The sequence below is a fragment of the Vombatus ursinus genome, unplaced genomic scaffold (genome assembly GCF_900497805.2).
Source record: "Vombatus ursinus unplaced genomic scaffold, bare-nosed wombat genome assembly UNPS02011369.1, whole genome shotgun sequence".
NCBI lineage: Eukaryota > Metazoa > Chordata > Mammalia > Diprotodontia > Vombatidae > Vombatus > Vombatus ursinus.
This window is the reverse complement of record NW_020951147.1, coordinates 7393667-7419744: the sequence shown is the minus strand read 5'-3', so window position 1 is coordinate 7419744 and position 26078 is coordinate 7393667. Positions and strand designations below refer to the sequence as shown.

General features: G+C 41.9%; 1 protein-coding gene across 1 annotated transcript; it reads left to right on the top strand.

Moving 5' to 3' along the window:
• Nucleotides 1-291: 291 nt before the first annotated feature.
• LOC114038735 (solute carrier family 22 member 11-like) lies at nucleotides 292-19878 on the top strand (the record flags this gene model as incomplete). Its single annotated transcript, XM_027856132.1, has 9 exons — nucleotides 292-395; nucleotides 2467-2621; nucleotides 2718-2886; nucleotides 8411-8528; nucleotides 10634-10749; nucleotides 12318-12532; nucleotides 14771-14873; nucleotides 18127-18333; nucleotides 19812-19878. Coding segments are annotated over 9 exons (1254 nt in total), but the record flags the coding sequence as incomplete, so codon positions are not given.
• Between the last annotated feature and the right edge of the window lie 6200 nt (nucleotides 19879-26078).

Here is a 26078-nt window from a genome sequence, read left to right as displayed (position 1 = left end):
GGTACAATGGAATTTCACAGAAAGCAGGAGGAGAAGATAAGGGTATACACTTCAGAAGGGGGCAGGTAAGGATGGCTGCACCAGGAAGAGCAGGGTCAAGATGGCCTTGAAATTGAGGTCCCAAGCTTGACTGTGCATTGGGATGATGGAGGCAGTGTCCTCTTCTTATCACAGTGGGGCAAGAAGTCTTTTCCCATCACAGTTTTTCTTCTTCATAATGGCAGCGAGATTCCTGAGCCCCAAATTCTCTTTCCTCACTTTGAGATTCGATGCTCTCATTTTCTCTTTCAGTGGGACCTGGTGTGTGACTCCCGGACAGTGAAGTCTGTGTCTCAGTCAATATTCCTTGCTGGGTTTCTGATGGGATATCCCATATGGGGCTATCTCTCAGACAGGTGAGTTTTACCTGGACACAGATGTTCCTGAAACCAAGGGAGCCTAGAGCCACAGAGCTTAAAGTTGGAAGATGATACTGTAGATCATTTACTCCAACCCACTCATTTGACAAAGGAGGAAACCGAGGCCTATGGAAGTGATAAGACTTGTCCGAGGTCACATAGCTAGAGTCCAAAGCAGATTTCAAACCAAGATCTCTCTGCTTTTAAGTCTAGCATTGTTTCTACACAATACCAATTGCCCACCATAACAGGGAGAAGATTCAGGGCTAGATTTGGAGCTGTGGGTTAAGATAGGTCTAATGCTGAAGTAAAACACAGTAAGATAGACAGGTTGGTGATGGGTTGAACTTGGGGCAAAGGTCAGAGAGTCGTCAGTCATAAACATTTCTTAAACTTGAACTATGTGCCAGAACCTGTGCTAAGAGCTGAGGGTAGAAGGAAAAACCAAAACTGTCCCTGCCCTCAAGAAGCTGACTTTTTGTGGGGGTGACAGTGCGCAAATAATTGTGCACATTCATGAAACATTTGCCTGAACAAGTTGCAGTATATGATTGTGATGAAATACTATTATGTTATTAAGAATGACAAGCAAGATTTCTCAGAAAAACCTGCAGAGACTTACATGAACTGATGTTAAATGAAATGAGCAGAACCAGGACAACGTTGGGTATAGTAATGCAATATTGCGCAATGATCAACTGTGAATGAATTAGCTATTCTCAGCAATACAATGATCCCAACTAGTTCCAAAGGACTTATAATGAAAGTTGCTATCCACCTCCAGAAAAAGAACTGATGGAATCTTAATGCAAATCTAAACATACTTTTTAAAAGCTTCCTTTATTTTTCTTGTTTGTTTGTTTTTTCTGTGTTCTCTTTGACAACTTGACCAATATGAAAATATTTTAGCATGACTGTCTATGTATAAACTCTAATATATTGCTTACTAAGTCAGGAAAGGAAGAGGGTAAGTAAGGAGGGAGAAAATTTGTTACTCTAAATTTAAAAAAAAAACAGTGTTAAAAATTGTTTTTCCATGTAATTGGGGAGGCAGCTAGGTGGTGCGGTGGATAGAGCACCAGCCTTGGAGTTAGGAGCACCTGAGTTCAAATTCAGCCTCAGACACATAACATTTACTAGCTGTGTGAGTCTAGGCAAGTCACCTAACTCCAGTTGCCTCGCCAAAAGAAAAGAAAAGAAAAGAAAAGAAAAGAAAAGAAAAGAAAGGAAAAGAAAAGAAAAGAAAAGAAAAAACAAGTAATTGCAAAAGATAAAATATTAAGTTAAAAAAGAAAGAAAAGGGCTTGGCAAGCCCTCACACCAGAGGTCTGAGTCCTCCCTGAACAACCCATATACCCATTCATCTGAACCAGTCAAAAGGAGAAAGAATACACAGACACAGAGCTAGGTACAGAAAAACACTTCACTCAGTAGGAATAAAAGGTAGAAAAGGGAAAACAGAGGTGATGGGGAAATAAACAGTGGCTTAATGAAGGGAGAGATTGGTCCTATGTACAAAAATGTTTATGGATTTTTTGAGGTGACAAAGAATGTAAACTGATGGGTTTTTTTCCCCTGGGAAAAGCTTGGGATCATTCAAAGAACTTTGCATTTTAAACAAGCATTTGTTAAGTGTCTACTGTATGGAATATAGTGTAGTAGACATTAGGTGAGAGTACTCTCTGTGACTTTATGTTCGGAGGACATGTCTCTTCTTTCATATAAACATGTAAGGAGAGGGATTGGTTCAATGGTCAGTCAGTCACCCTGCCCCACCTAGAGATGCTTTATGGACCAGTAAGATGCTGTATGCCCTGACATCTTCATCAAGTGAGAACGCCTCTGAGGAATTTGCTGTTTAATTTAAATGAAGTTGGCTGAACTGAAAACTCAGCTAAGGCCAGTCACTACTGGCATCTGTACCCTGGGTCCTGGCAAAGGAAGGCACATGGGGAAAAGGTGAATGATGAGGCCTGAAGTCTAGACGGTTACCAGGGGTGTGCTGGATGGAGAGATGACTTTATGCCTCAGTCCTGAGGTCACATCCATCTGGTTTCCCATGATGTAGGTTTGGGAGAAAAGGAATGCTGCTTCCAAGTTTCCTCATGTTGGCTGTCTCCAGCACCGGCACTGCCTTTGTCCAGTCATTTCCAGTTTACTGCTGTTTTCGCTTCCTGGTGGGGTCTTCAGTAACAGGAATCTTACTTGGCAGTGGAAACCTCAGTAAGTCTTCGTTGTGAGACTTCTTCAACATTTACATTTGTTCTTTGAGATCCCACATTTGTCTGAAATTAATTCTGTGCTGTGGTTTCCTTTCAGCCCAGGAATGGACCACCAGCCAGCACCGGCCCCTGGTAGTAGTCTTTGTCACTCTGTGCTTTAGCTTGGGCCATCTGTTTCTTGGGCTTGTGGCTTATGGCATCCAGGAGTGGCGCAAACTCCAGCTGGTAATGTCTGCTCCCTTCTTTGCCTTCTTCCTGGCCTCTTGGTAAGTGCCCCCGGGGCTCTTGTTCGCTCTCTGAGAGACTGCAGATGGAGGGTGAAGAATCCCAAGATTCTTTATATAAAAAGCTCAGTTCAGGATGTCTCCAGTCTAGTAAGAAGATGGGAATGTTTCCCATCAGGGGCTTGGGTGCCAGTCAGGAGTTAAAAATCCATGTGTGGATGAGATGGCCTTGAAAGCAGATATTTTCTTCAAATTATCTCTAGGTTATAAGAAGTAATGAAAATAAAGTGAAAATTATTCATTTTGAGCAGACTTTTCCTAAAAAGAATATCTCAGGACAGCAGAGATGAGATAGAAAGTTCATTAAATTTGAAGGAAGAAGTCATGAGTTCAAATCCTACCTTTGCCCCTTGTTAGGTGAGTGACCTTGGTCAAATCACTTACCTACCCCTCTGCAAAATGACCGGGTCAGACTAAGTGACCTTTCGGATCCCTTCAAGTTCTAAAACTACAGTGGCAAGTTAAGATGACCCCTGCATTGGGAATGAATAGGTAAATTCCCTCTCTATTTACTAGGCAGCTAGAGACTGTATACTCTAGGGGGATGGGCTTGGAGTCAGGAATATTTCACTTCTTATCCTGCCTGAGGTATTTGCTAGCTGTGAGACCCGGAGGAGGTCACTGAGCCTCTCTGGGTTTCAGTTTTCTCATCTGTAAAATGAGTTGAGTAGTAATATCTCCCTCCATGAGTTGTTGTGAGGATCAATTATAATTGAACTCATGGTAATCTCCATAAGGCACATTTCAAGAAAATTAAGAATGAGTTCAGAGTGCAAGAAGTGAGTGTCTATTTTAAAATGTATAATCACATGATATAATAATTTCAGGTAATAAAAATGATCTAAACCTTCCTTTAAGAAAGGGGATAATAGTTTCTTGGTTAATACTAGGAAGAAAGAAAGAAAGAGAGAAAGAAAGAAAGAAAAAAGGAAAGAAGCAAGGAATTATAGCATTCACATCAGGCTATTATAAATAAAGGGTCTGTGTCTGTGTCTGTGTCTGTCTGTCTGTCTGTCTGTCTCTGTGTGTGTGTGTGTGTGTGTGTGTGTGTGTGTGTGTTTGTGTGTGTGTGTGTGTAAAAGGGTGAGGGAGTTTATTGAGTAATTGGCCCCATCTATCCCTCCTAAAGTGAATGATAAAACGCCAGGCCATCATACCTTAACTAGTTGGGAAGGAGTTCCCATTTAACCAAATCAATCAATTGGATTCCAACTTAGTGTGAAAAAACCTTGATTAATTTAGCTGTCTCTGATGAGCCATTGGATGAAACGGAAGAGACATGGTACAGGAAGAGTGTCCAGATTGGCTAAAGAAACTAGGTCCATCCTTGGGCTCATCTGTGAAATCTCAAGTCAGTTCTGAGTCTACAGACATTCAGATTTCAGCAAATGGCAAGTCAGGATAGAGTGTTCCAGCTAAACCTCCTGAGAGGGGAGGGCCTTGGCCTTGGCCTGCCCCTGCTTCTTCCTTCCATCCACCTCACTCTCCAACCCCCTGAGGTCCTGAGGAGGACTTTTCTTTCTTTTCTTTTTTATAAATTTATTTCCTATTTTATTTTCCCAATTACATGTAAAAACAATTTTTAACATTCATTTTTAAAACTTTGATTTCCAAACTCCCTTCCTCCCTCGCCACCACCCTCATTAAAGGAAGGCAATTCAATATGAGTTATGCACAAGTAGTCATAAAAAACACATTTCCATATTAGTCATGTTGTGAAAGAAAACATAGGCAAAAAAAAACTCAAGAAAAATAAAGAAGGTAAAAAAGTCATACTTCAACCTGTATTCAGACACCATCAGACATTTGTCTGGGGATGGATAGCATTTTTCATCTCAAGTTAGTAACCAAACAAATCTATTAATGGGTATTAATGCAATACAGCACAGCTTTCCTTGAAGCAAGATTATGAAAGTTTTATTGTATGACTATGTTACTGTGCATGACTCAGGACTTGGAGTCATTATTTAGAAATACAACCCTAATGAAATGTGTATGAAGTGAGTCAAATGGTCTATGCTCTAAATATCAATATTCTAGAAATTAGAATAGTCTTATTTCTAAGTTGTTTGAAGTTATCTCTTGTTTCCAAAGGGACTTCTAACTCATATAGATATAAAAATTTGTTAGAGAATTCTTAAAATGGCTCTGCCTCAGCACTAATGATCTCACATTCCCAGGGAGAGTACTCTGCTCTGATGCTCTCAATGTATGGTGTAGAAAGTTGTATTACAATGTTAAGGGGACTTATTAAACACATATCTAATCTCTCTAATAAAGGCTGTGGGGAAGAAATGCTAGATGAATTCAAGAGGCATTTTTTTTAACCTTGAAATTGTGACAAGTGGATGTTGGACCTGTTGTATTTATTTATTATTTTCTTTTACTAGCCTAATGAAGGAATAGAGAATGTTTAGAGGAAAGCCTGAAAATCAAGGAAACAAAACATTTCTAATAGAAAAGATCAGATAAGCTTCAATTAAGATGGATGGAAATGTGTGTTTCCTGTGCAGTGATTCAAGACATATCCAAATAACATAATTCTCCTCTCTGCATTTGCATTGCTGATACAAGAATGAATTCTTGCTGAATTGTGCACCTGAGATGATTATTGTCATGGGATAGAGGAGGAGATTTGCTCCCCCTCAGTGATTCGAGGAATGAAAGGGTCATTTAAATACTGTCTCATCTACTGAAAATTTTAGAAGGTTTTCCTGATAGGTCTATTTGATCATCTATTAGGAGGACAGATTTGACTCAAAAACAAAAACCTGTCCTGACTCTTTTAAAAAACTTTTATCAAAGGGGAAAAAATGAAGAAGGGCTCCAGCTTATCAGTAACTCTGGCCATCTTCTTTTTTTCAGCCAAAGTCAAGGTTTATTAGAACATCCATCATACTGGGCAGACTCTTAAGGGGTCTGAACATTAGTAAGTTATTGGCTTGATTATAAGAATCTAAGCAGTGGCTAGATTATAAGAATCCCAGCAGTGGCTAGATTTTAGGAATCTGAGCAATGGCTAGATTATAAGAATCTAAGCATCTTAACGGAGACTAGATGGACCTTATATACAGAAAGACTGTGGGAGGGATCTAGGAGTGGTCAAGTAGTCCATGAGGTAATAGAATTACCAAGGGTGGGAATTGGCCTGGGGCCATAGGGAGGCAAGACAATGGAGGGGAGATTGGGTTCAGCCACAATGAAAGGCCAATTGATGGGATTATAGCCTCAGGTGAACACCAGAGATTTGGCCATGTGGGAAAGTTCAGGGTTTTTCCTTTCTGGGGCCCAGATCCTAACCCCATCATTCCCCCCTCAAACAAATGGGACCCAAATTCTTTTGGAGTAAGGGGCAAAGGTCTCAGCTTCTGAAACTGCTTCCTGCTGGTAAGGGGCATAGAGCTGTCCCTGCCTTCAGGGGGTCCCAAAGAGGAGGTTGACTGGAACCAAGCACAGCCTGCATCCAGGGAATGATGGGGGAACATTGGCTGGTACCTGCTGTTTGCTACCAACTGTAGGTGAATGGCCCATAGTCTGGAAGACACAAATCTGACAGAAAAAACTGCAGGGCCCAGATATAAAGCAGGGACTAGATTTAGGGCCCAACTTTGAGAGGATAAAACATCTTTAGCTCTGTTTGGATTCCTGTTTTCCAACCATGCAGTATCAAATCCACCTCATAGCCAGACTCAGGAATAGTCAGGTGGGTAACATTTCCTTTCAAAGGAACATAATGGGGAAACTGAGCCAGGAGGATTCCATCTTAGACTGAAGTTAAAATTGTCCTCTCAGCTTTTCCCAAAGCTGACTTCCTACCAGTATCACATTCTCTGAGTAGCTTGTGGCATTTCTCTCAAGATGGTGGATTATTGATTATTAATGAATTATGATCCAGACAACTCAAAATAAAATCCTATGAGCTTTTACCTCAAACAGCAAGTTTCACTAATCACAGTTTAGGAAAAACTTTTCCAGGATTTACATCTCAAACTTAAATTTGTCCTGGTGTAAAAAGCCAATCATTAGAGAGTTCTATACACTTGCAAATTCTCAGCAAGCCATAACCCAAACAAGCTTTTCAGCTAGTTTATACATTAAAACAACAACCAACAATAGCCACATTATTTTAGCAGTAAGCAAATTATGAAAAGTTGCTTGACATAACTGATACAGAAAGTTCACCAATTTGAAACTTGAAACAAACCCATTACCAATCAGGTGACTTCAGTTTTGTTAAATGCACTTCCAAATTACTTTACAAAGAGAATCAGCATCTCATCTTTAACAGTTAAAACTACAGATTTAAAAGAGCGTGCTCACCCAAGTTCAACCTTGAGCAGGATGTGCTGAACCTGGGTGATGCTTCCAGGCTAAGGTTGTCCCAGAGCCCAAGGGCATTGCCAGGGGGGCCCATGCTATAGCTGCTGCCCCTCCCCCTCCTTTCTTTTCCCCAGGTGGCGGAGGGCAAAATCAAAAGTGAGGGGTAAAGGGTGAAACTCTCTTTTCCTATGAGAGGGGTTAACAGATACCCTTTTGACTCAAGCAAAGGGAGAGGGAGAGAAGAGTGACCAGGGGTGTAAGGAGGAGTTCTAAACTCCTTAATGATCAATCACAAAACCTCCAGAATCTGCCAAGATATTTTTAGCTGTTCTAACTTTCCCCTATAACCTCTATGAAGGAGAATTCAGGGGTGTAGAGGGGAGTAAGTAAGCCTCAGGGAACCAAAAAGCAACTGCAGTTTTTCCCTAATTCTCTAGCGCTGAGAGAATTGACAGAATTGGGCAAAAACTTCCAGATAGGGCGTCTGTCCTCATCCTCTATGCCGCAGAAGGTGTGCCCAGGTCCATGGCCTCAAACTGACCCAGTGGACCGAGAGCCTGAGAGTGTCAGGCTGAGTTCGAGACAGCCTCGTAACTGTCTGCCCTAAAAGCACCTCCAAGCCTTGGTGCTTGGAGAGCAACCCCAACTGCAGAGCAAGAAAGGAATGAGGGGAGGCTTACTTACTTTCCAGTCTTGTCTGGAGAAGAACTTAGGGTTAGGCAGTTTCCCCATACAGGCCACCAAAATGATGCAGTTTAGAGGTCCAGGGCTCCTAGGACCCAAAATCACAACACCCGGGTCCTGCCCAAAAGAATTCGACCCAAGCCTTCTTTCAGCCAAAGACAAGGTTTATTAGAACATCCATCATATTGGGCAGCCTCTTAAGACATTACTAAGTTATTGGCTTGATTATAAGAATCTGAGCAGTGGCTAGGTTATAAGAATCCCAGCAGTGGCTAGATTATAAGAATCTAAGCCAACTCTGGCCATCTTGTTAGAGGCCTGTGGCATAGAATAATTGGGAATGAAAGCTTTTACCCATGAACTCTCTTTTATATGTTAAATGATGTGAAGTAATTCATTGTAGAATTAATAAGAAGAACCTGAGCTCTGCTCCACACAAGCGTGATTTTGAATAAGGAGAAAATGGAGAATTAACTATATCTCTCATGCACTATTTCATTAGGTGGTTGCCAGAGTCTGCTAGATGGCTGATTGTCCAAAACAGATATGATGAGGCCTTAAAGGTGCTCACAAAAGTTGCAAAGATCAATGGAGTAAAGGAGACCACCCTGACTATAGAGGTGAGAGGAGAAGGAGGAGCCAGGGCTGGGATGTGGGAAATGGTGGCTTTTCAGGCCAAGCCCAGTAGCCAGGGGCCTACCAAGAGAAAAGTCCCATCTCTGATGATGTTTCTCCAGATCTCAGTGGGCCAGGGAACAGTAAGGGATTGGGGTGGATACTTTAATCCATAGTGGACAGTGCTACAGACCTAGTGATTGAAGGACATCTCAGGCCATAGTGAACTTGCCTTTTGAAGACATCAATCCTGGGGCTCCCTAGCTGTTTCAGATAGGGAAACAGGACTGAGGGAAGAGGTGCTGGGACTATGGGAAGGAGTAAGGGTCCCCTGGTGGAGGAGGGGGGAGGGGGAGTTTCTCTCCTCTCTGGTTTCAGAGGGTCCCTGCAGCCCTCTGCCCCCTCCCCTCCTGTCTCAAATTCATTCCCTGCATTCCTTCCTGTGGGCTGTTTCTGTTTTTCCTCCTCATTTCTTTCTTTGCTCAGTGGTTTAACTCTAGCCGTGCCATTCCATAAAGAGACAATGTGAAATGGTCAATGAGACAATTAAGTAACAAAGATTAAATGAGATCATACATGTAAAGCACTTAGCACAGTGATTGCCACATAGTGATATTAAGTGCATACTCTCTGTCTCTCTCTGGCCCCATAGCAGCCTTGATTGTGGCCAAGGATACCAAGGGTCACCCACTCACGCATGGCAAATTTAGGAAAAGAGTCTTAATGAGATTTGTATGAAATGAGTTTAGTGATTTGTGCTCTGGTAACCTACAGGAGCACAAGGCAGGCACTGAAGCCAGCCCCTGAAGGCAATGTAAATAGAACACTCAGCAACTGTAAGAAAAGTGCCCTCTGTCCAAGTGAAATCCTCAGCCTCCTGTCCTGCTGCAAGGAGGAGAGGAAAATACAACAGAAGCATGGTGTTCTCTCTGTGGAGCTACATCCTCTCCAAACAATAACTCTTGAGCGCCCACTAGTATGGTTGCCTTTATTGTTCAGCCAAAGAACACAAGACACGGCAAAGGAATTTAAGGAAACAGCATAAAAAGAAAATCTATGTATTTTCCCCATAAACCTAGGGACCACTTTCAACAATTATACTATACAGCATCAACATGTAGAGTGGACATGTGTAGGAAACATAATACAGTACAAAATCCCCACATAGGATGTCTATAGGTCACCTAGTCGAACCCCATCATTCCATGGATGAGGAAACTGAGGTCCAGAGAGATTTTCAGGGACTTGCACAAGTTCACACCATATTAATGGAGGGATCTCAACCCAGACATTCTGGCTCCAGAGTCAGCATTCTCTTTGCTCTACTGCATGTGCATGGAGAGGAACCCAAAGAGGGAATGTGTGAGATCAGGACATGTTCAGGGACCAGCAAGTGATAGAGTTGAAGCTGGAAGGGACCTCAGAGGCTTTCTAATTCAACCTCCTCATTTTACAAATGAGAAAATTCAGGCACAGGGAGGTGAAGAGACCTGCTTATTCTATATCAGGAGTATTAATGGGAAGATTTGAAGTCGGGGTTTTTGCCTCCAGAGACAGTGCTAATGCTGATAATTTCCCTTCTGTTGATTGTTACCGTATATGATGCATATATGTTAGAGTTGACTTAGTTCTGAAAAACATTTAGCCATCTGATTCAGATAGTACCTATGATATATTTTTATTAAAGTTTCCTCAAAATGCATTGATGTTGCATGGAGTGCTATGTTTATTTCTAAGCTGGATGTCAGTAGTTCCATGGAGGAGCACCCACAGAGGATATATGGGGCCAAGGTGTGCACAACTCCTGCTGCAGTGACAGACATGGGCACAGCCTGTTGTCTCTGCTGATCTTGCATGACCTCAGGGCTCTCAAAGTTAATCTTCTGGTGCCATGGTCACAGGCATGGCTCCACTGGGCATGGTATTATACAGCTTGTCATTAGGGAAAAGAAAGATTTAGTAAGGCTTTGAGATCATAGCCAGTGAATGCTCATTTGGTCCCAATCAGTGCCTAGAATCTATTACCCACCCAATCTTTCCTGCTTCTTCCTTCTATTTTTCCATACACTAACCTTCAGATTGACTCTCTGCTTGGCTCTTCTCTCTAAAGGCTTTGAGATCCACCATGGAGATGGAACTGGTTCCAGCACAGACCCGTTATACCATGTTGGATTTGGTCTACTTTCCCATCCTGCGTACAAGAATGCTCTGTTTGTCCTTTGTAGGGTACGTTCCCCATAATGGGTGAGGAATGTGAAAGCCTACAGGTACTCTCTCCAAATGTCTCAGGTTGACATAGTACCTGCGCAGGAGAAAAGAAGGGACCCAGTTCAAATCTTTTATCTGTCATTCACATAATTGTAGAACCTTAGAGTTGGAAAGGCCTTTGCAGGCCATCTAATTCAACCTTAATATTAAAAATTCACTCACTGGTATTCCTTCACCTTAGCCCCACTAAAAGTGATCCAGCTTCTGACTGAAAACTTCTAATGAGAGGGAGTCCACTATCTCTTGGGGGTGATTCATTCTACTTTCAGACAGCTCATACCACTATGAGGTTTTTCTTTTTGTTGTTGTTTCCTTCTTTCAGTCATATCCAACTCAGTGACCCAATTTGGGGTTTTGTTGGCAAAGATACTAGAGAAGCTCGCCATTTCCTTCTCCAGCTCCTTTTACAGATGAGAAAACTGAGACCAATAGAGTGAAGTGACTTGCCCAAGGTCACACATCCCATAAGTGTCTGAGGCCAGATTTGAACTCAGGTTTTCCTAACTCTAGACCTGGTGTTCTGTACAGAGCAGAGTGAGCTGCAACATATATTTGGATAATTGAAGGTTCTTATCACTGTATTATCTTGCTCCAATGCACCAGGTTTGTGATTAATTTGCCAAATTCCTCATCCAATTTTTCTCTCAGCCCAAGTGGTATATAGTAAAAGCCTATAATAATATCAGTTGTGTTGTTCTCTGCTTTGATTCTCTTCCAAATGGTGCTAATTGTCCCCACCCCAATTCCTGAATTCTGTGACTATTATTGAATGACTGTGAAATCTTTGATTACTTCATGGTCATCTCCTATTTTGTTTCGTCAACAACTTTGTCACTTTAATTTGGGTCCTTAGCTGATAGTTATTTGTGGCTAAAAGATAAAGGAGTTAATAAAATTAGTTAAATTTCTAAATAAACATTTAAGGTTAGTTAATGCTCCTAACATCTGTCTTATCCACACATCCCCATAAGAGCTTAGGTTACTACCCCCCAGGTGGCTTTACCCTGCACTTCTGGTGTTGGCCTTTGGAGCTCTCCACAATCTGGCTCCAGGCTACATTTGCAGACTTGTTTACCATTATTGCTCTTCAGGATCTCTACCTTGCACCCACAAATGACTCCATGTTTGCTGAACTAGGGAGTCCATCTCCCAGTCTCTGTCTTTGTATGTGAGGTTCCTCACGACTGGAACTCAACCTCTCCTCAGCTTTGTCTTCTGGAATCCTTGGCTGCCTTCAAGGCTCAGCCCTGGGCATCAGCTCCTACTGAAGCCTCTTCTGGTCTCCCTATTTGGTGATCTTCTAGCCCTCCTGAATTTATCTGGCATTGACTTAACTGTACTCAAGGAGCATTGCCACCCTCAGCAGAATACGAACCCCTTGTGGGTTGGTGTCTCTAGCACCTAGCACAGACCCTGGCACCCAACAGGTGTTTAATCATGGCTTGTTGGACTGAACTGCATTTAATGGTGAGCTCTGGCCTCCAAGTGTGATGGATTCTCTCTGCTTTCCCCACTGTCTGCTGCAGTTTCACAACAGGGATGCTTTTCTACGGGCTTTCTCTGAATCTTCAGGACCTGGGGCGCAACCTTCAAACACTCCAAATTCTTTTTGGAGCTTCCACCTTCCTAAGCAGGTTTGGGGCCTTGTTCCTCATGAACTACCTTGGCCGTCGAACAATAACCGTAGCCTGCCTCCTCCTTGCTGGACTGTTCATACCTGCCAGTGCATTTCTGTCTCAAGGTAAGAGAGTGGGCTTTGAGGAAAGGGGGAAAAGGGGAGTGGGAGAATGTACAATTAGAGGCAGCTACATGGTCCAATGGATAGAGCAGAGGCAGCTAGGTGGCTCAGTACTGGGAGTTAGATAGAACACTGGGCCTGGAGTCAGGATAATATGAGTTCAAATCCAGACTCAGATACTTCTTACCTGGGTGACCCTGGGCATATTACTTAACCTCTGCCTGCCTCCATTTCCTCCTCTTTCAATAGGGATAATAACAGCACTTACATCTTAGGATTCTTGTCAGATAATATTTGTAAATACTTATCCTAGTGCCTAGCATATACTAGACTCTATATAAATATTATGTATGCTATCATTATCATCATCATCATCGTCATCATTACCACTATCATCATCATCACCATCACCATCATCAGTATCATCTTTGAGGAGAAGCTCCTTGCCCACCCCCCAGGCTGGCTTGGTTGTGGCCTTGCTGGGCTGAGCAGACCTCCCCCTCCCCCTCCTGCTTTGCAGCATAGGGCACTGAAATGAATCTGGGACTTGGAGTCTTGATTCTGCCAAGGGACTATGGAGGGAAAGGATGTACTCTGGTGCCCTTTGTGATACCCTGTAACTTAGAGCACCAAGCCCTTGGGGTAGGAATGAATGGTCATTGCAGGCTCCTTGAGTTTTGGGACCCTAGAGGCAAAGTAGATGGAGATCTGCTCTCAAAGCCGATCAGTTCCTCTCATTTACATTGCATGTCCCTTGTGTATACATAGTTGTTTCCTTGTTGTGTCTCCTATTAGAACACGAGCTCCTTATGGGCCAGGGCCATGCTCTTGCCTTTCTTTGTATCCCCAGGGCTTAGCACAGTGTTGGAGATAGAGTAAATGCCTCACACATACTGTCTGTGTGACCCTGGGCCAGTCACTGAACTCCTCAGTGCTCTAGGCCACTATCAGACTATAAATTGCAGAGAGAAGGCCAATCTGAGTTGGTAAGTTGAGTTTCTTTACCTGGGCATTCCCTATACATCAGGTAAGGATAAAATCACAGGGGCAGTCCCTAGGCATATTGACTGTGAAGACCAGAAGGACCTTTTGAGAGAGACCCCTGAGTGACAGGATCATACATCTAGAGCTGGAGGAGACCTCAGAGGTCATCTGATCCAAATCCCATTTTTACAGATGAGGAAACTGAGGCCCAGGAAATTGAAATGACTTATTTAAAGTCCCGCAAGTAGTGAACCTCAGCAGTGGGATTTGACCTCAGGTCTTCTGGCCCCAAAGGCATCATTCTTTTCACTATGTCATGGCACCTGCTCAACTTTCTCATTTTGAAGAAGAGGAAATAGGCTGAGAGAGGAGTACCAACTTGCCCAGAGTTGCAGAGTGAATAAATGACAGAGCCAGGACTCAAACCCAGGTCAGGATGGATGAGTAGGAAAATAGGAATGAGTGATAGATGGATGGATGGAGAGATAGATTGATCAATAGTTAGATAAAGAGATAGATAGACAGATATTTACATAGATTAATGGACATCCATGGATGGATGAATAGATAGATAAATAGATGGATAGAAAGAGAGAGGGGGAGATAGAGAGAACAATTGAATGAAAAAATGATGAATAAATAGTTGTCATATGACTTGAATTTAAGTTTACTGAGATTCTTAATGGCTGCAGTCCCTTTGAATTCGTCTTTGCTTTACCCTCTCAACACTTAGCACAGAGCCTTACACATAGTAAGGGCATAATTAGTATTTATTCCTTGCTAGATGAAACAAACCAATAAGTTACCATTTATAGAGCATGTTAAGGTTTGCAAATTGCTTTGCATGTGTTATCTCATTCATTTCTCACAACAACCCTGGGAGGCAGATGCCAAGATCCCCATTATATGGATGAGGAAACTTGGGCTGAGACAGGTTAAATGACTTGCTGAGAGTCACCCAGCTGGTAAGTATCTAAAGAAAGATTTGAACTTAGGTCTTCCTGACTCTAAGCCTAGCATCTATCCCTACACCACCTAGCTGCCTCTAATAATAAATTTTATTAGGATAAATGAATGAATGAGTCAGTCGAAGAAAGAAATGAATGGATAAAATGAATGGATGAAGAATGAATTGGTGGATGGATAAATGAATGGATCAGCTGACAGAATCAATGGATGAACGATTTCATCAATCAATGCTTCAAGATGTGTTGAACTCCGGTTTATTGAGGGCTTTTTTTTTTCTTTTGGTTATAGAAATTTTACGTGTGGTTTTGGCAATGCTGGCAATTAACTGTATTGTGGTCTCCATTTCCAGCAATAGTGTCCATTCCACTGAGCTCACACCCACAGTCGTCAGGTAGGAAAGAGCATCTGGGGATGAAGAAGCAGCCACTGCTGTTTCTAGGAGAAGTGGGAAGGAGGAGAGACTCAGTAGAGCAGATCCCCCAGCAGACCTGTCAGGGAGATTGTCTGTGTCTGGTGTTCTCCCTGACATAACCCACGACAATGCTGTCTGTGCTGTCCTTCCCAGGATCTTCTTTCACTTCCTTATCAGACTCTGGAAAGGGGAGTCAGAATAGTCCTGTGTCACCATCGTCACCTCCAGCCTCTCCCTGTGTCTCCTTCACTCAGTAACCTTTTCTCTTTTGAAGTCCATACAATGAACATTTTCTACTCATTAAAAAGATTCTTGGTGACTATTGAGAAGGGGAAATAATGGTTACAAAGGGCCACAATGGTGGAGTCATCAAAAACAAGGCATGGCAGACTAACCTCATAGAATTTCCTTTTTGGACAGAATTACTGAAGTAGTAGATAAGGGGAATGCTGTAGAGAGGGTCTGTGTCAAGTTTGCTGGGGGTTTTTTTTGGTGGAGGTAGGGGGAGACAATTGGGTTTAATGACCTTCCCAGGGTTACACAGCTAGTAAGTGTCTGAGGCCAGATTTGAACGCAGGTCCTCCTGATTTCAGGGCCAGTGCACTATCCACTGTGCCATCCATATCTCAGTTTTTAAAAAAGTTCTTGATGAAGCGTCTCATACCGTTACTGAGGAAAAGATGGAGAGACATGCATTAGATGAGATCACATTAGATAGATTCAGAACTGGTCATATGGCTCCAAGGGGAGTTGCTAATGGTTCATTGTCAATGTGGCAGGATGTGTCCAGTGGAGTGCCCCAGGGATCTGTGCTTTGCCCTGTTCTCTTTACCCTTTATGTCAATCACTTGGGTAAGGCATAGATAGCCTGGTCATCAAATCCACAAATAACCAAAAACCGGGAGGGATCTCTAATGTACTGGATGAGAGAGTCAGGATCCAAAATGACTTCGAGAGGCAAGAACATTGGACTGATTCTCAGAAAATGAAATGCAATAAAGATAGATGTAAGCCAAAAAGATCCACTGCACATTGCTTCCAGGGACAAAGAGGTGATAGTTCCTCTGTCCCCTGCCCTTGGCACACCTCATCTGGGCACCACAGATGTTGATGATCTGACAGGTATCTAGAAGAGGACAACCAGGATGGTGAAGGGCCATGAGTTTATGACCCAAGAGGATCAGTTGTAGGAACTTGGCATGTTTAGTCTTAAGAAAAGCAGATTCAAGGGGAAGACGAGTCCTGCCTTTTAGTATCTGAAGGGTTGTCTTGTGGAGAAGAGAGTAGCCTTCTTCTGTTTGGCCCTAACCAAGATCAGAGCCAGGAGCGATGATGGATGTTCACAGGCACATTTAACCTTGATGTCAGGAAAAGCTTCCTAAGGATTTCACTTGTCCCCAACTGGGCTGGTGATGGGACCCCTCAAGAGGTGGTGAGGTCCTCCTTCTTGGAGGCTTTAAACAGATGCTGGGCAACCACTTGTTGGGTGTATTATAGGGGGTATTTCTTCATGCATGAGTTGGACTAGATGGCCATCTAGGTCCTGTCCAACTCTCAGATTCTGTGATTCTATACAAGTCACACCAGGGTTCAAGTATTCAAATCCAAGTCTTTTTGACTCCAGGTTCCATAATATATCTTCTATGTTCTGGTAAAGGAAGGAACTAAGAAGGAAAGAAAGAAAGTATGAACAGAAAAAGATAAAAATAGAATGAGGAAAAGAAGAATGAAGGGAAAGAGGAGAGAAGCAAGAATGGATTTCATTACAAACTCTGAAAATAAAGACAAGGTTAATCCTTTTTTTTAATTTAGTGATAAATTTGTTTTTGATGTTCAGTCTTCAGTTATGTCCAACTCTTTGTGACTCCATGGACCTAGAATATCAGGTTTTCTATCCTCCACTATCTCTCAAAATCTGTCCAAGTTCAGGTTCATTGTTTCCATGACAGTCTATTCACTCTAACCTGTGCCATCCTCTTTTCCTTTTTCCTTCAGTCTTTCCCAACATCCCAATATTAGGGTCTTTTCCAATGAGTCCTTCTTTGCATTATGTGGTCAAAGTATTTAAGTTTCAACTTCATGTTTGACCTTCCAGTGAACAGTCTGAATTACTTTCTCTAAGTATTGATTGATTTGATCTCCTTGCTGTCCAACAGACTCTCAAAAGTCTTTTTCAGCACCACAATTCAAGTGTCAATTCTTCAACATTCAGCCTTCCTTATAGTCCAACTCTCAAATGCATACATTGGTACTGGAAAAACCGTAGCTTTGAGTAGGTGGAGCTTCGTCAGCAAGGTGATGTCTCTGCTTTTTAATATTCTGTCCTAGTTTGCCAGAGCTTTCCTCCTAAGTAGCAAGTGTTTTTAAATTTCATGGCTGCAGTTGCCATTTACAATGATGCTTGAACCCAAGAATAGAAAAATCAGACACTGCTTCCATTTCTTCTCCCTCACTTTACCAGAAAGTGATGGGACCAGGTGCAAAATATTTTGTTTTTACATTACCTAAAATTCTCCCATTATTCCTCCCCTCACTCCCCATCTTAAGAGCCATTCTGGGCAAAAAATATTTTAACAGGAAATAAGAAAAGAGGAAGAAGAGAAGAAAATGGGTAAAACTGATCAACACACTGAAAAACTCTGAAAATATCAGGAATATTTCATGCCCATGGATCGCTCACCTCTTCAAGGGCTAGGGGGAGAAGGAAGTGTGTCTAGTCATAACACTTCTTTGTGTCATTTTTTCCATTTATCTCATTATGTTCATTTTGTATGTTGTTTTCTTAGCTTTTCTAGGAAATAGATAAGCCACTAGTCTGTAATCTCAAGGAGCTTACACTTTACTAAGAGGAGAGATATGAGAAAATGGTGGCTCCCTTCCCAGGGTGCTACCAATGGAGGAGTTTCATCCATCCTAGTGATGAAGAAGCTTAATCCTTTACCCATTCAGCTGTGAATACAAGAGCAAAACAGGAGAAATTAAGCTATTCTGGCAAGATCAAACTAACGTACCTGCTTACTTATTGGCAAGATCATTTGGGGATAGAACAACAGTTTCTTTCTTTTCAAATACATAAATTCAAGGAGCCCTTGAGCTTCCTACAGGTTTTAAGAACTTCAGCCCTGCAGGAATAATTCCCACATGCTATAGAGTTTACTCACAGGAAGTTAAAGGAAGGGGATATTTAACAAGTGTTGAGTCTAGGACAATCAGATCTTCTTTGTCCTGACAGGAGCACGTGCAAGGGCCTCAATCTCATGGTAGATCGGGTTGGGGCAATTCTGGCCCCATTGGTGAATATACTCAAACACTACATTCCAGCACTGCCACTGATCATCTTTGCAGCCATGGCCATCACTGCCGGCCTTGTGGTCTTCTTCTTCCTCCCAGAAACCCAAAATAAACCAATGCCTGACACCATCAAAGATATAGAAAATGGGTGAGTACTCTCTGTGGTGTCTTGGGGAGGTTACTTAACTTGCCTGAGCTTCATCTTCCTCATCTGTAAAAAGAGACAGTTGTACTAGAAGAATAAATGAATGTATTCCTTAAATAGTTACTGTTTACCATGCTTTATGCTAAGCATTTGGGAAACAAATATGTAAGCAAAGAGTCCTTACCCTGAAGGAGCTTAAATTCTACTAGAGGAAGAAAGTATACATGAGAGAATCATGGGCCTGGATGAATGTTTTGGTCTGGAGAGTCACAGAGGTAGTCAGTGGAATCACAGGGGGGTTGATTGACAAAGTCTTTCCAGGAGCAATGGCAGTATTGTTTTCAGTAACTTTCAAGAGCTGGAAAGAGGTTGTGAATGGGGTGGATAATGGGATGGAGGGATATAGCTGATGACATTGACAGGAGAGCTTAGGACGGTGGGAGAGGGATCAGCCTTCAAACTTCATAGTTTTGTGGAAGGTCAGTCCTATCTTGCCTAAGAAGTCTGTCTATCCTTCTAAGAGAAGGGAATGGAAGGAGTGTGTGTCATTTGTATAGATAGTAAGCTCCTTGGGGCAGGGACTTTTCTGACTTTATCCTTGTGTCCTCAGTACTCCACAGACTACTACAATGCTTTTACACAATAAGAGCTTAATAAAGCTTATATTCTTTCTATTCTCACTGAGGGGGTAAAAGGAGTATGAGAAGTCCATTAAAGACACAGAAGGAGTAGTCAGAGAGGTAAGAGTACAACAAGAAGAAACCAGGGTCTGGGAAGCCAAAGGAGATTATATAGAGAAGAATGGAGAGGACCCTTCTATATTGCCTGACTTTAAGGGATCAGGAAAAGGATGGAGAGCCAGTGAAGGAAATAGTGCTCAGAGGTCCTGTGGTGCTGTGGAAAGACTTTCAACTTGGACTGTAAAATCTTGGATCCAAGTCCTAGTTGGCCAGTTTATAACCATGGGACCTAGGACATTAGGACCATGTAGGGGCTAGACATCTGAGGTACCTAATAGCTCTGACATCCCATACTGGAGGTCAACAAGTCTAATCCCCTCTTCTACAGTTGAGAAAATAAAACAAGTTGGCCACTGTCACATAGATTAAAAATTGTCAGAGCTAGGGGCTCTTTTCACAGTACACCATTGTTTTGGTAAATCCAGTGACCACCATTAAGAGATGCCTAATAAATACTTCTTCAACTGGATTGAATTTTGAGTTGAAAACCTTTTTATTTAAACAAAGGCATTACCACGAGGTGGTGCCCAAAGACATAGACTCATTGTATCCAATAGTTATCCTGGGTTTCCTAGCTATCTCAGACAAGTTTCCGCCCTCCCCCCAAGTTAGATGAGGTAATGTTTGTAAAAGCATTTGGCATGGTGCCTGGCTGATAGCAGGAATAAATGCTTATTCACTTCCCTTTCCTCTATTGCACACCCTCACATTTGTTTCTTGTTTCCATTCTTTCACGGGAAGACATTCACGGGAAGGAGCAAGTCCTAGAGATGAAGGTGATGCTGCAGTGAAAATAAGTCAGTTTTAACATTGCTCCAGGAGTCTGACAGGGAAGAAAAGGATTCTAGTCTGACCTGGGGGTTCCCCTTCTCCTGGAGGGAGTCCATGCACCCAGCATCTAGAGCACCAGTGCTCCTGCTTGGACTCCAGGTTTCCAGGAGGTTCCAGTATGTGAATCAATCAACAAGCATTAATTAAACACTTCCTAAGTGCTAGGCACTGAAGACATGAAGACAAAAAGCCAGCAAGCTTTGTTCTCCAGGAGCTCACATTCTGCCTGGGGAGACAACACAGACCCAAATAAATGAACACAAAATGTAATTAAAATAAAGAGTCCCAGAGAACACTTCACAGAGAACCTGTGCCCATTTTCCTGAAGCTGCCCTGACTCCAAAGCTTACTTCTCATGCTTCCCCTCCTCACACCTCTGTTCCAGTCAAACTTGTCTTCCAACCTCCCAGTCACTTGCCTTTGCACAGGCTGTGCCCCTATGCCCAGGTTCTTTTACCAACTTGCCTTTCCCTCTGACATTCCTTAGGTACCAACTCCAATGAAAAAACATTCCTCATTCTGCTAGTTATTAGTGATGTTTCCTTCCCCAAATTGCCTATGTTCATTCCTTTATATGCACTATAGCTGCCATTCACCCTGTAGAATATAAAGTCTTGGAAGGCAGGGGCTGTTTTTGTTTGTTTCCTCTCTGTGTACTTAGCACCCAGAATGGTGCCCTGTCTTGTAGGGACTCAATAAATGTTGATTGAATTGAACTGAATCAAATTGAATTATTCAAGGTCAATATGAAGGGAGGTCAGTAAAATCTGGCAGTTGGCATAAGACCAGGTGGAATTCATGATGTAAAACCTCAGGTTTTTGTATATTCATGTACAGGGCAATGACACTCTTACCTATAACAGAATTACCTTTGAACAAGAAGGAAGTAAGCCACATGGCTCATTCCAATTGATAAATCCAATTAATAAATTCATATCAAAGAATATGAATAGACAGTTTTCTTTTTTTGAATATTTTATTTTTTTCCAATTACATGTTAAGACATTTTACATTCATTTCAAAAAGTTTTAGTTCTAAATTCTCTCCTCTCCTCCTCCTCCCTCCTCCCTGAGACAGTAAGCAATTTCATACCAGTTTTACATGTGTGATCATGCAAAACATGTTTCCATAATAGCCATGTTGTGAAAGATGATAGAGAGCCAGAAAGAAAAAACAGTAACAAGAAAGTGAAAAACAGCCTGCTTTGATCTGCATTCAGACTTCGATCAGTTATTTCTCTGGAGGTGGACAGCATTTTTCATTGTAAGTTCTTTGGAATTGGTTTTGATCATTGTGCTGCTGAGAACATAGATAAGTCATTAACAGTTGATCATTCTACCATATTGCTATTCCTTTGCTCGATGTTCTCCCAGTTCTTCTCACTTCACTTTGCAACAGTTCATATGTATCTTCCAAGATTTTTTCTGAAACTACTACTCTTGTCATTTTCTTATAGCACAGCAATATTTTGTCACAATTGTATGCCACAACTTGTTCAGCCATTCCCCAATTGATGGACATCTCCTCAATTTCCAATTCTTTGCCACCACAAAAAAAGCTACTATAAATATTTTTGTACAAATAGGTCCTTCCTCTCCCTTTCAATCTCTTTAAGATACAGACCTACAAGTTGTATTGCTTGTTCAAACCACATGCACAGTTTTATAGCCCTTTGGGCATAGCTCCAGATTGCTGTCCAGAATAATTGTATCAGTTCACAACTCCACCAACTGTGTGCATTAGTGTCCCAGTTTTTCCATACGTCCTCCAATATTTGTCATTCTCCTTTTCTGTCATGTTAGTCAATCTGATAGATGTGAGGTGGTACCTCGAAGTTGTTTTAATTTGCATTTCTCTAATCAATAGAGGTTTAGACTATTTTTTCACATAATTAAAGATACCTTTGCTTTCTTCAAAGGGCAGTTGGTCTTTGAAAGATCAAGACCTAATTATTTCAAATGAGCCAAGGAGGAGGTGTTAAACTAACTGTATAGATTCAGGCACTGCTTTCTGAAGTGCAGCCAAGTTCATTGACTGAATGAGAAGTTCCAGAGTTAGTGAATTCCAGTGAGCCCATGCAGAAGTCATTGGTCCTAAAGGCATCTCAGAGAGGGAGAACCAGGCTGAGAGAAGTCCCAAGGAAAGGAGAACTCTTCCCACAACTGCTCCTCAAGATGCCTATCCACATACATTATACCATGGCAAAAATCATGTAATGTAGAAAAAGAGTTCAGAAAAAAACTGACAAAATATCATGTCTGATGCCCTAAGCAACATTTTTTATTTTATTTTCCCTTACTTTTAAAATTTTGGATAAATGCTAAAACTTGAATACATAATAAGAAAAAAAAGAAACATTATAAATTCAAATATAAAATAAGAAAATCAGAAAATTTTCATGTGCACAGTAGAACATAGGAGAGGATTCAAAATACATAGCCATAACTTTTCATTTCAAGAAAGCCTATATATTAAATACTGTGCATTATGTTGAAAGCTGTCCATCCTTTCTTTGCTTCTGTATAGGTTTTCTTTTGTTCTCTGCTATACACTATTTACTTTGTTCCATTTCCCACTCCCTCCTACCCACCACCCCAAGGCTATAATTGAACATTGGATATATTTATATATAGGTATTGATATATACATACACTTATACATATATACACATACATATACACACATATATATATAAACATATACTTTCTCTAAGAGATTCTACTCCTAATCTTTGTTTTTATGCTTGTGCATATCTCTTTTTTTCTATCTCTCCTAACTCTTCTACTTTACTTTTACCTGCTACCTTACCCTTCTATTACTTAACCTACCCCCACTCTAGCAATCCCTCCTTTATCCTCCCATTCCCCTAAATCTAAGCCCCCTTCTATATCCCCCTTTTAACCTATTCCCACACCCTCCCCTCTAAAGATCCCTCCTTTATCCTCTCTTCCCTCCCTATCCTCTTAGAGTTTTATTTCTTTCTAAATTTAGAAGACTTTTACACTCTTCTAAATGTGTGTGTATTTTCCCCTCTTAAACCCATTCCCGGTGAGAGTAGGTTTCCAGAACTAACAGCCCCCCTCCCCCATCTAATTCCTCTGTAGTGGTTCTTCCTCTTGCACCTCATTTGTAGCAAGACAATTACTCTTTTAGCTGCACTTGAATGGTTTTACATTTTGAAGTCTTATCATACTCAGGTCTACCCTTCCTTATGTTACCTAATTACTAGTAACAATCTTACACATAGGTTTTATATTTTTCTTACATAAAAGGTAAACATTCTATCCCTATTTAGTCCCTTGTAATTGGTCATTGGTATGTACCTTAAATTTCTCTTGGCTCTTGTACGTTAAATCTTCTATTGAGTTTGGGGTTTTGAGTGTGTGTGTGTGTGTGTGTGTGTGTGTGTGTGTGTTTTGTTTTTCTTTTTAACAAAGACCTGAAAGTCTGACAATTGATCAAATATCCATTTTTTTTCATTCAGAATTATGTTTAACTTTGCTGGATATGATATTTCCAGCCAGAAACCCAGTTCTCTTGCTATTCAATATATACTGTTCCAAGATCTGTGATCTTTTACTGTTGCCGCTGCTAGGTCTTGTGTGATTCTAATTGTAGTACTGCCATAAGTAAATTGTTTTTTTCTTGTTGTTCATAATATTTTGTCCTTGATCTGGCAGTTTCAGAATTTGACTAAAACATTTCTGTGAGTTTTCCTCTTAGGATCTCCTTCATGTGATGATTGGTGGATTCTTTCTAGTTCTCCTGTCCCTTCTTGTTCTAATGCTTCAGGACAATTTTCTTTAATTATTTCTTGTATTATTGTATCAAGATTCTTTTTTTGATCAGAACTTTCAAGTACTCCAATTATTCTTATGTTTTCTCTTTTTGATCTGTTCTCTAGATCTGTTGGTTTTCTTATGAGATGTTTCACATTCTCTTCTATTTTTTCATTCTTTGTCCTTTTTTTTTTATTTCTTCATCTCTTATAACTTCACTGGCTTCCCTTTCCCATTGTATGCCTGTGAGACCTGGACAGTATGCCATTACCATGCTAGGAAACTGAATTGCTTCCATTTCAATTGTCTTAGGAAGATTCTGAATATCACAGGGCAGGATAAGATACCAGACGCTGAGGTCCTTTTTCGAACTAAACTGACAAACATTCAAACTCTGCTTCAGGGGGCAACTTTCATGGGCTGGCCACATTGTTTGAATGTAAAACGTATGCTTGCCAAAAAGAATATTTTATGGAGAACTCACACAGGGCAAGTGTTCACATGGTGGTCAGAAGAAATGATACAAGGACACTCTCAAGGTCTCTCTTGAGAACTTTGGAATTGATTGTGTGACATGGGAGACACTGGCACAGGACCGCTCAGCATGGCATGCCCACATCAGAAAAGGTGTTGTGCTTTATGAGCAAAGCAGAATTGAAATAGCTCAAGAGAAACAGAAGATGCACAGACTTAGAGAATCCACCCCAAAGGTTCACATGGACTATTTGTGTCCAATGTTGTGGTAGAACATTCCAAGCTCATATTGATCTGATCAGCCACAGTCAGACACACTAAAACTTGACTCTAGCATAGTAATGTCATAACATGAGGGAATGTCAGTGAGTGAATTTTTAATATTAAGGTTGAATTAGATGGCCTTCAAAGGCCTTTCCAAGTCTAAGGTTCTATAATTATGTGAATGACAGATAAAAGATTTGAACTGGGTCCCTTCTTTTCTCCTGCCTAGTTACTATGTCTATCTGAGACATTTTGAGGGGGGGGTGACTATAGGCTTTCACATTTCTCATAGATTATTGGGAACCTACCCTAGAAGGGACAGAGGATTCTTGTACGCAGGATGGGTAAGTGGACCAAATCCAATATGGTGTGATGGGTCTGTGCTAGAGCCATCTCTATCTTCATGGTGGATCTCAAAGCTGTTAGGGAAAAGAACCAAGCACAGAGTCAATCTGAAGGTTAGAGTATGGATGAACAGAAGGAAGAAGCAGGAAGGATTGGTTTGGTAACAGATTCTAGGCATTGATTTGGACCAAATGAGAACTCATTGGCTATGACCTCAAAGTCTTATTAAACCTTTCTTTTCCTTGATGACAAGCTGTATATAACATCATGCCTGGTGGAGCCATGCCTGTGACCATGGCACCAGAAGATTAACTTTGAGAGCTCTCAGGTCATGCAAGATCAGCAGAGACAAAAGGCTGCACCCATGTCTGTCCCTACAGTATGAGGGGTGCATACCTTGGCCCCATAGGTCATCTTCCCTGCCCCCCCCATCTCTTTCCATCCTTGATCCCTTCCACTGGCCCCTTCTCCCGCACCTCCTCTGGTTTTCCCCACCCCTTCCCTTGCTTCCAACGTTCCTCCCCCTCAGCACTTCCCTCAATCCCCTTCCCTTCTCCTCTAGCCCCTACCTTCTCATTTCCCACCTACTACCCTTTCCCTCCTCCTCTGACCTCTTCCTTCCCCTCTCCCTTGCCCCATCTTGATGATCCTGACTCTTCCTGCTGCTGCCCTGGCCCCTGCCTATCCCATGTGACTCCTGTAGGGCACCCTGCACCTCCTCCTTTGGCCCCTCCTCCATGGCTTCTGCCCTTCCATTCTTTCTCTGACCCTTCCTGCTGTTGTTTCCCCTGATATCTCTCCCCCTCATTTGGTGCCAACTGATTCCTACCGGGAACCTCACAGCTCCTGCCCACTGGATCCCTCAGCTTTGCAACTGAATCCAGCTCCCCAACAGTCTACACCACCCAGCCCCTCCCTCATAAGGAGTGGGACTGCTTATCTCCCTTCCTTCCAAGCCCCTGATTCCACCATGCCTTCAGGCCTTTTTCTTCTAAGGGAAGTAGCTGCCTTGTCCAGTGGGACAATTAGAGTGCAAGTCCCATTCTCAATGTCTGACCTCACTCAGGTTAAAGAGAAACTGGGTCAGTACTCTGAAGATCCCACCAAGTTTACTGAGGTCTTTAGGGATGTCTCCCTTCCATTTGAGCTTTCCTGGGCAGACTTGCATATCCTCTTCTCTACCTGTTGTACCATTGAGAAGAAGAGGAGAAGCTGGGACAGGCCCAGAAGTTTGGGGACAATTTGGCTAGCTCTGACCCCATTGGATACCCCCCAGGATTGGCTGCTATTCCCACTAGTGACCTGGGATTATCAG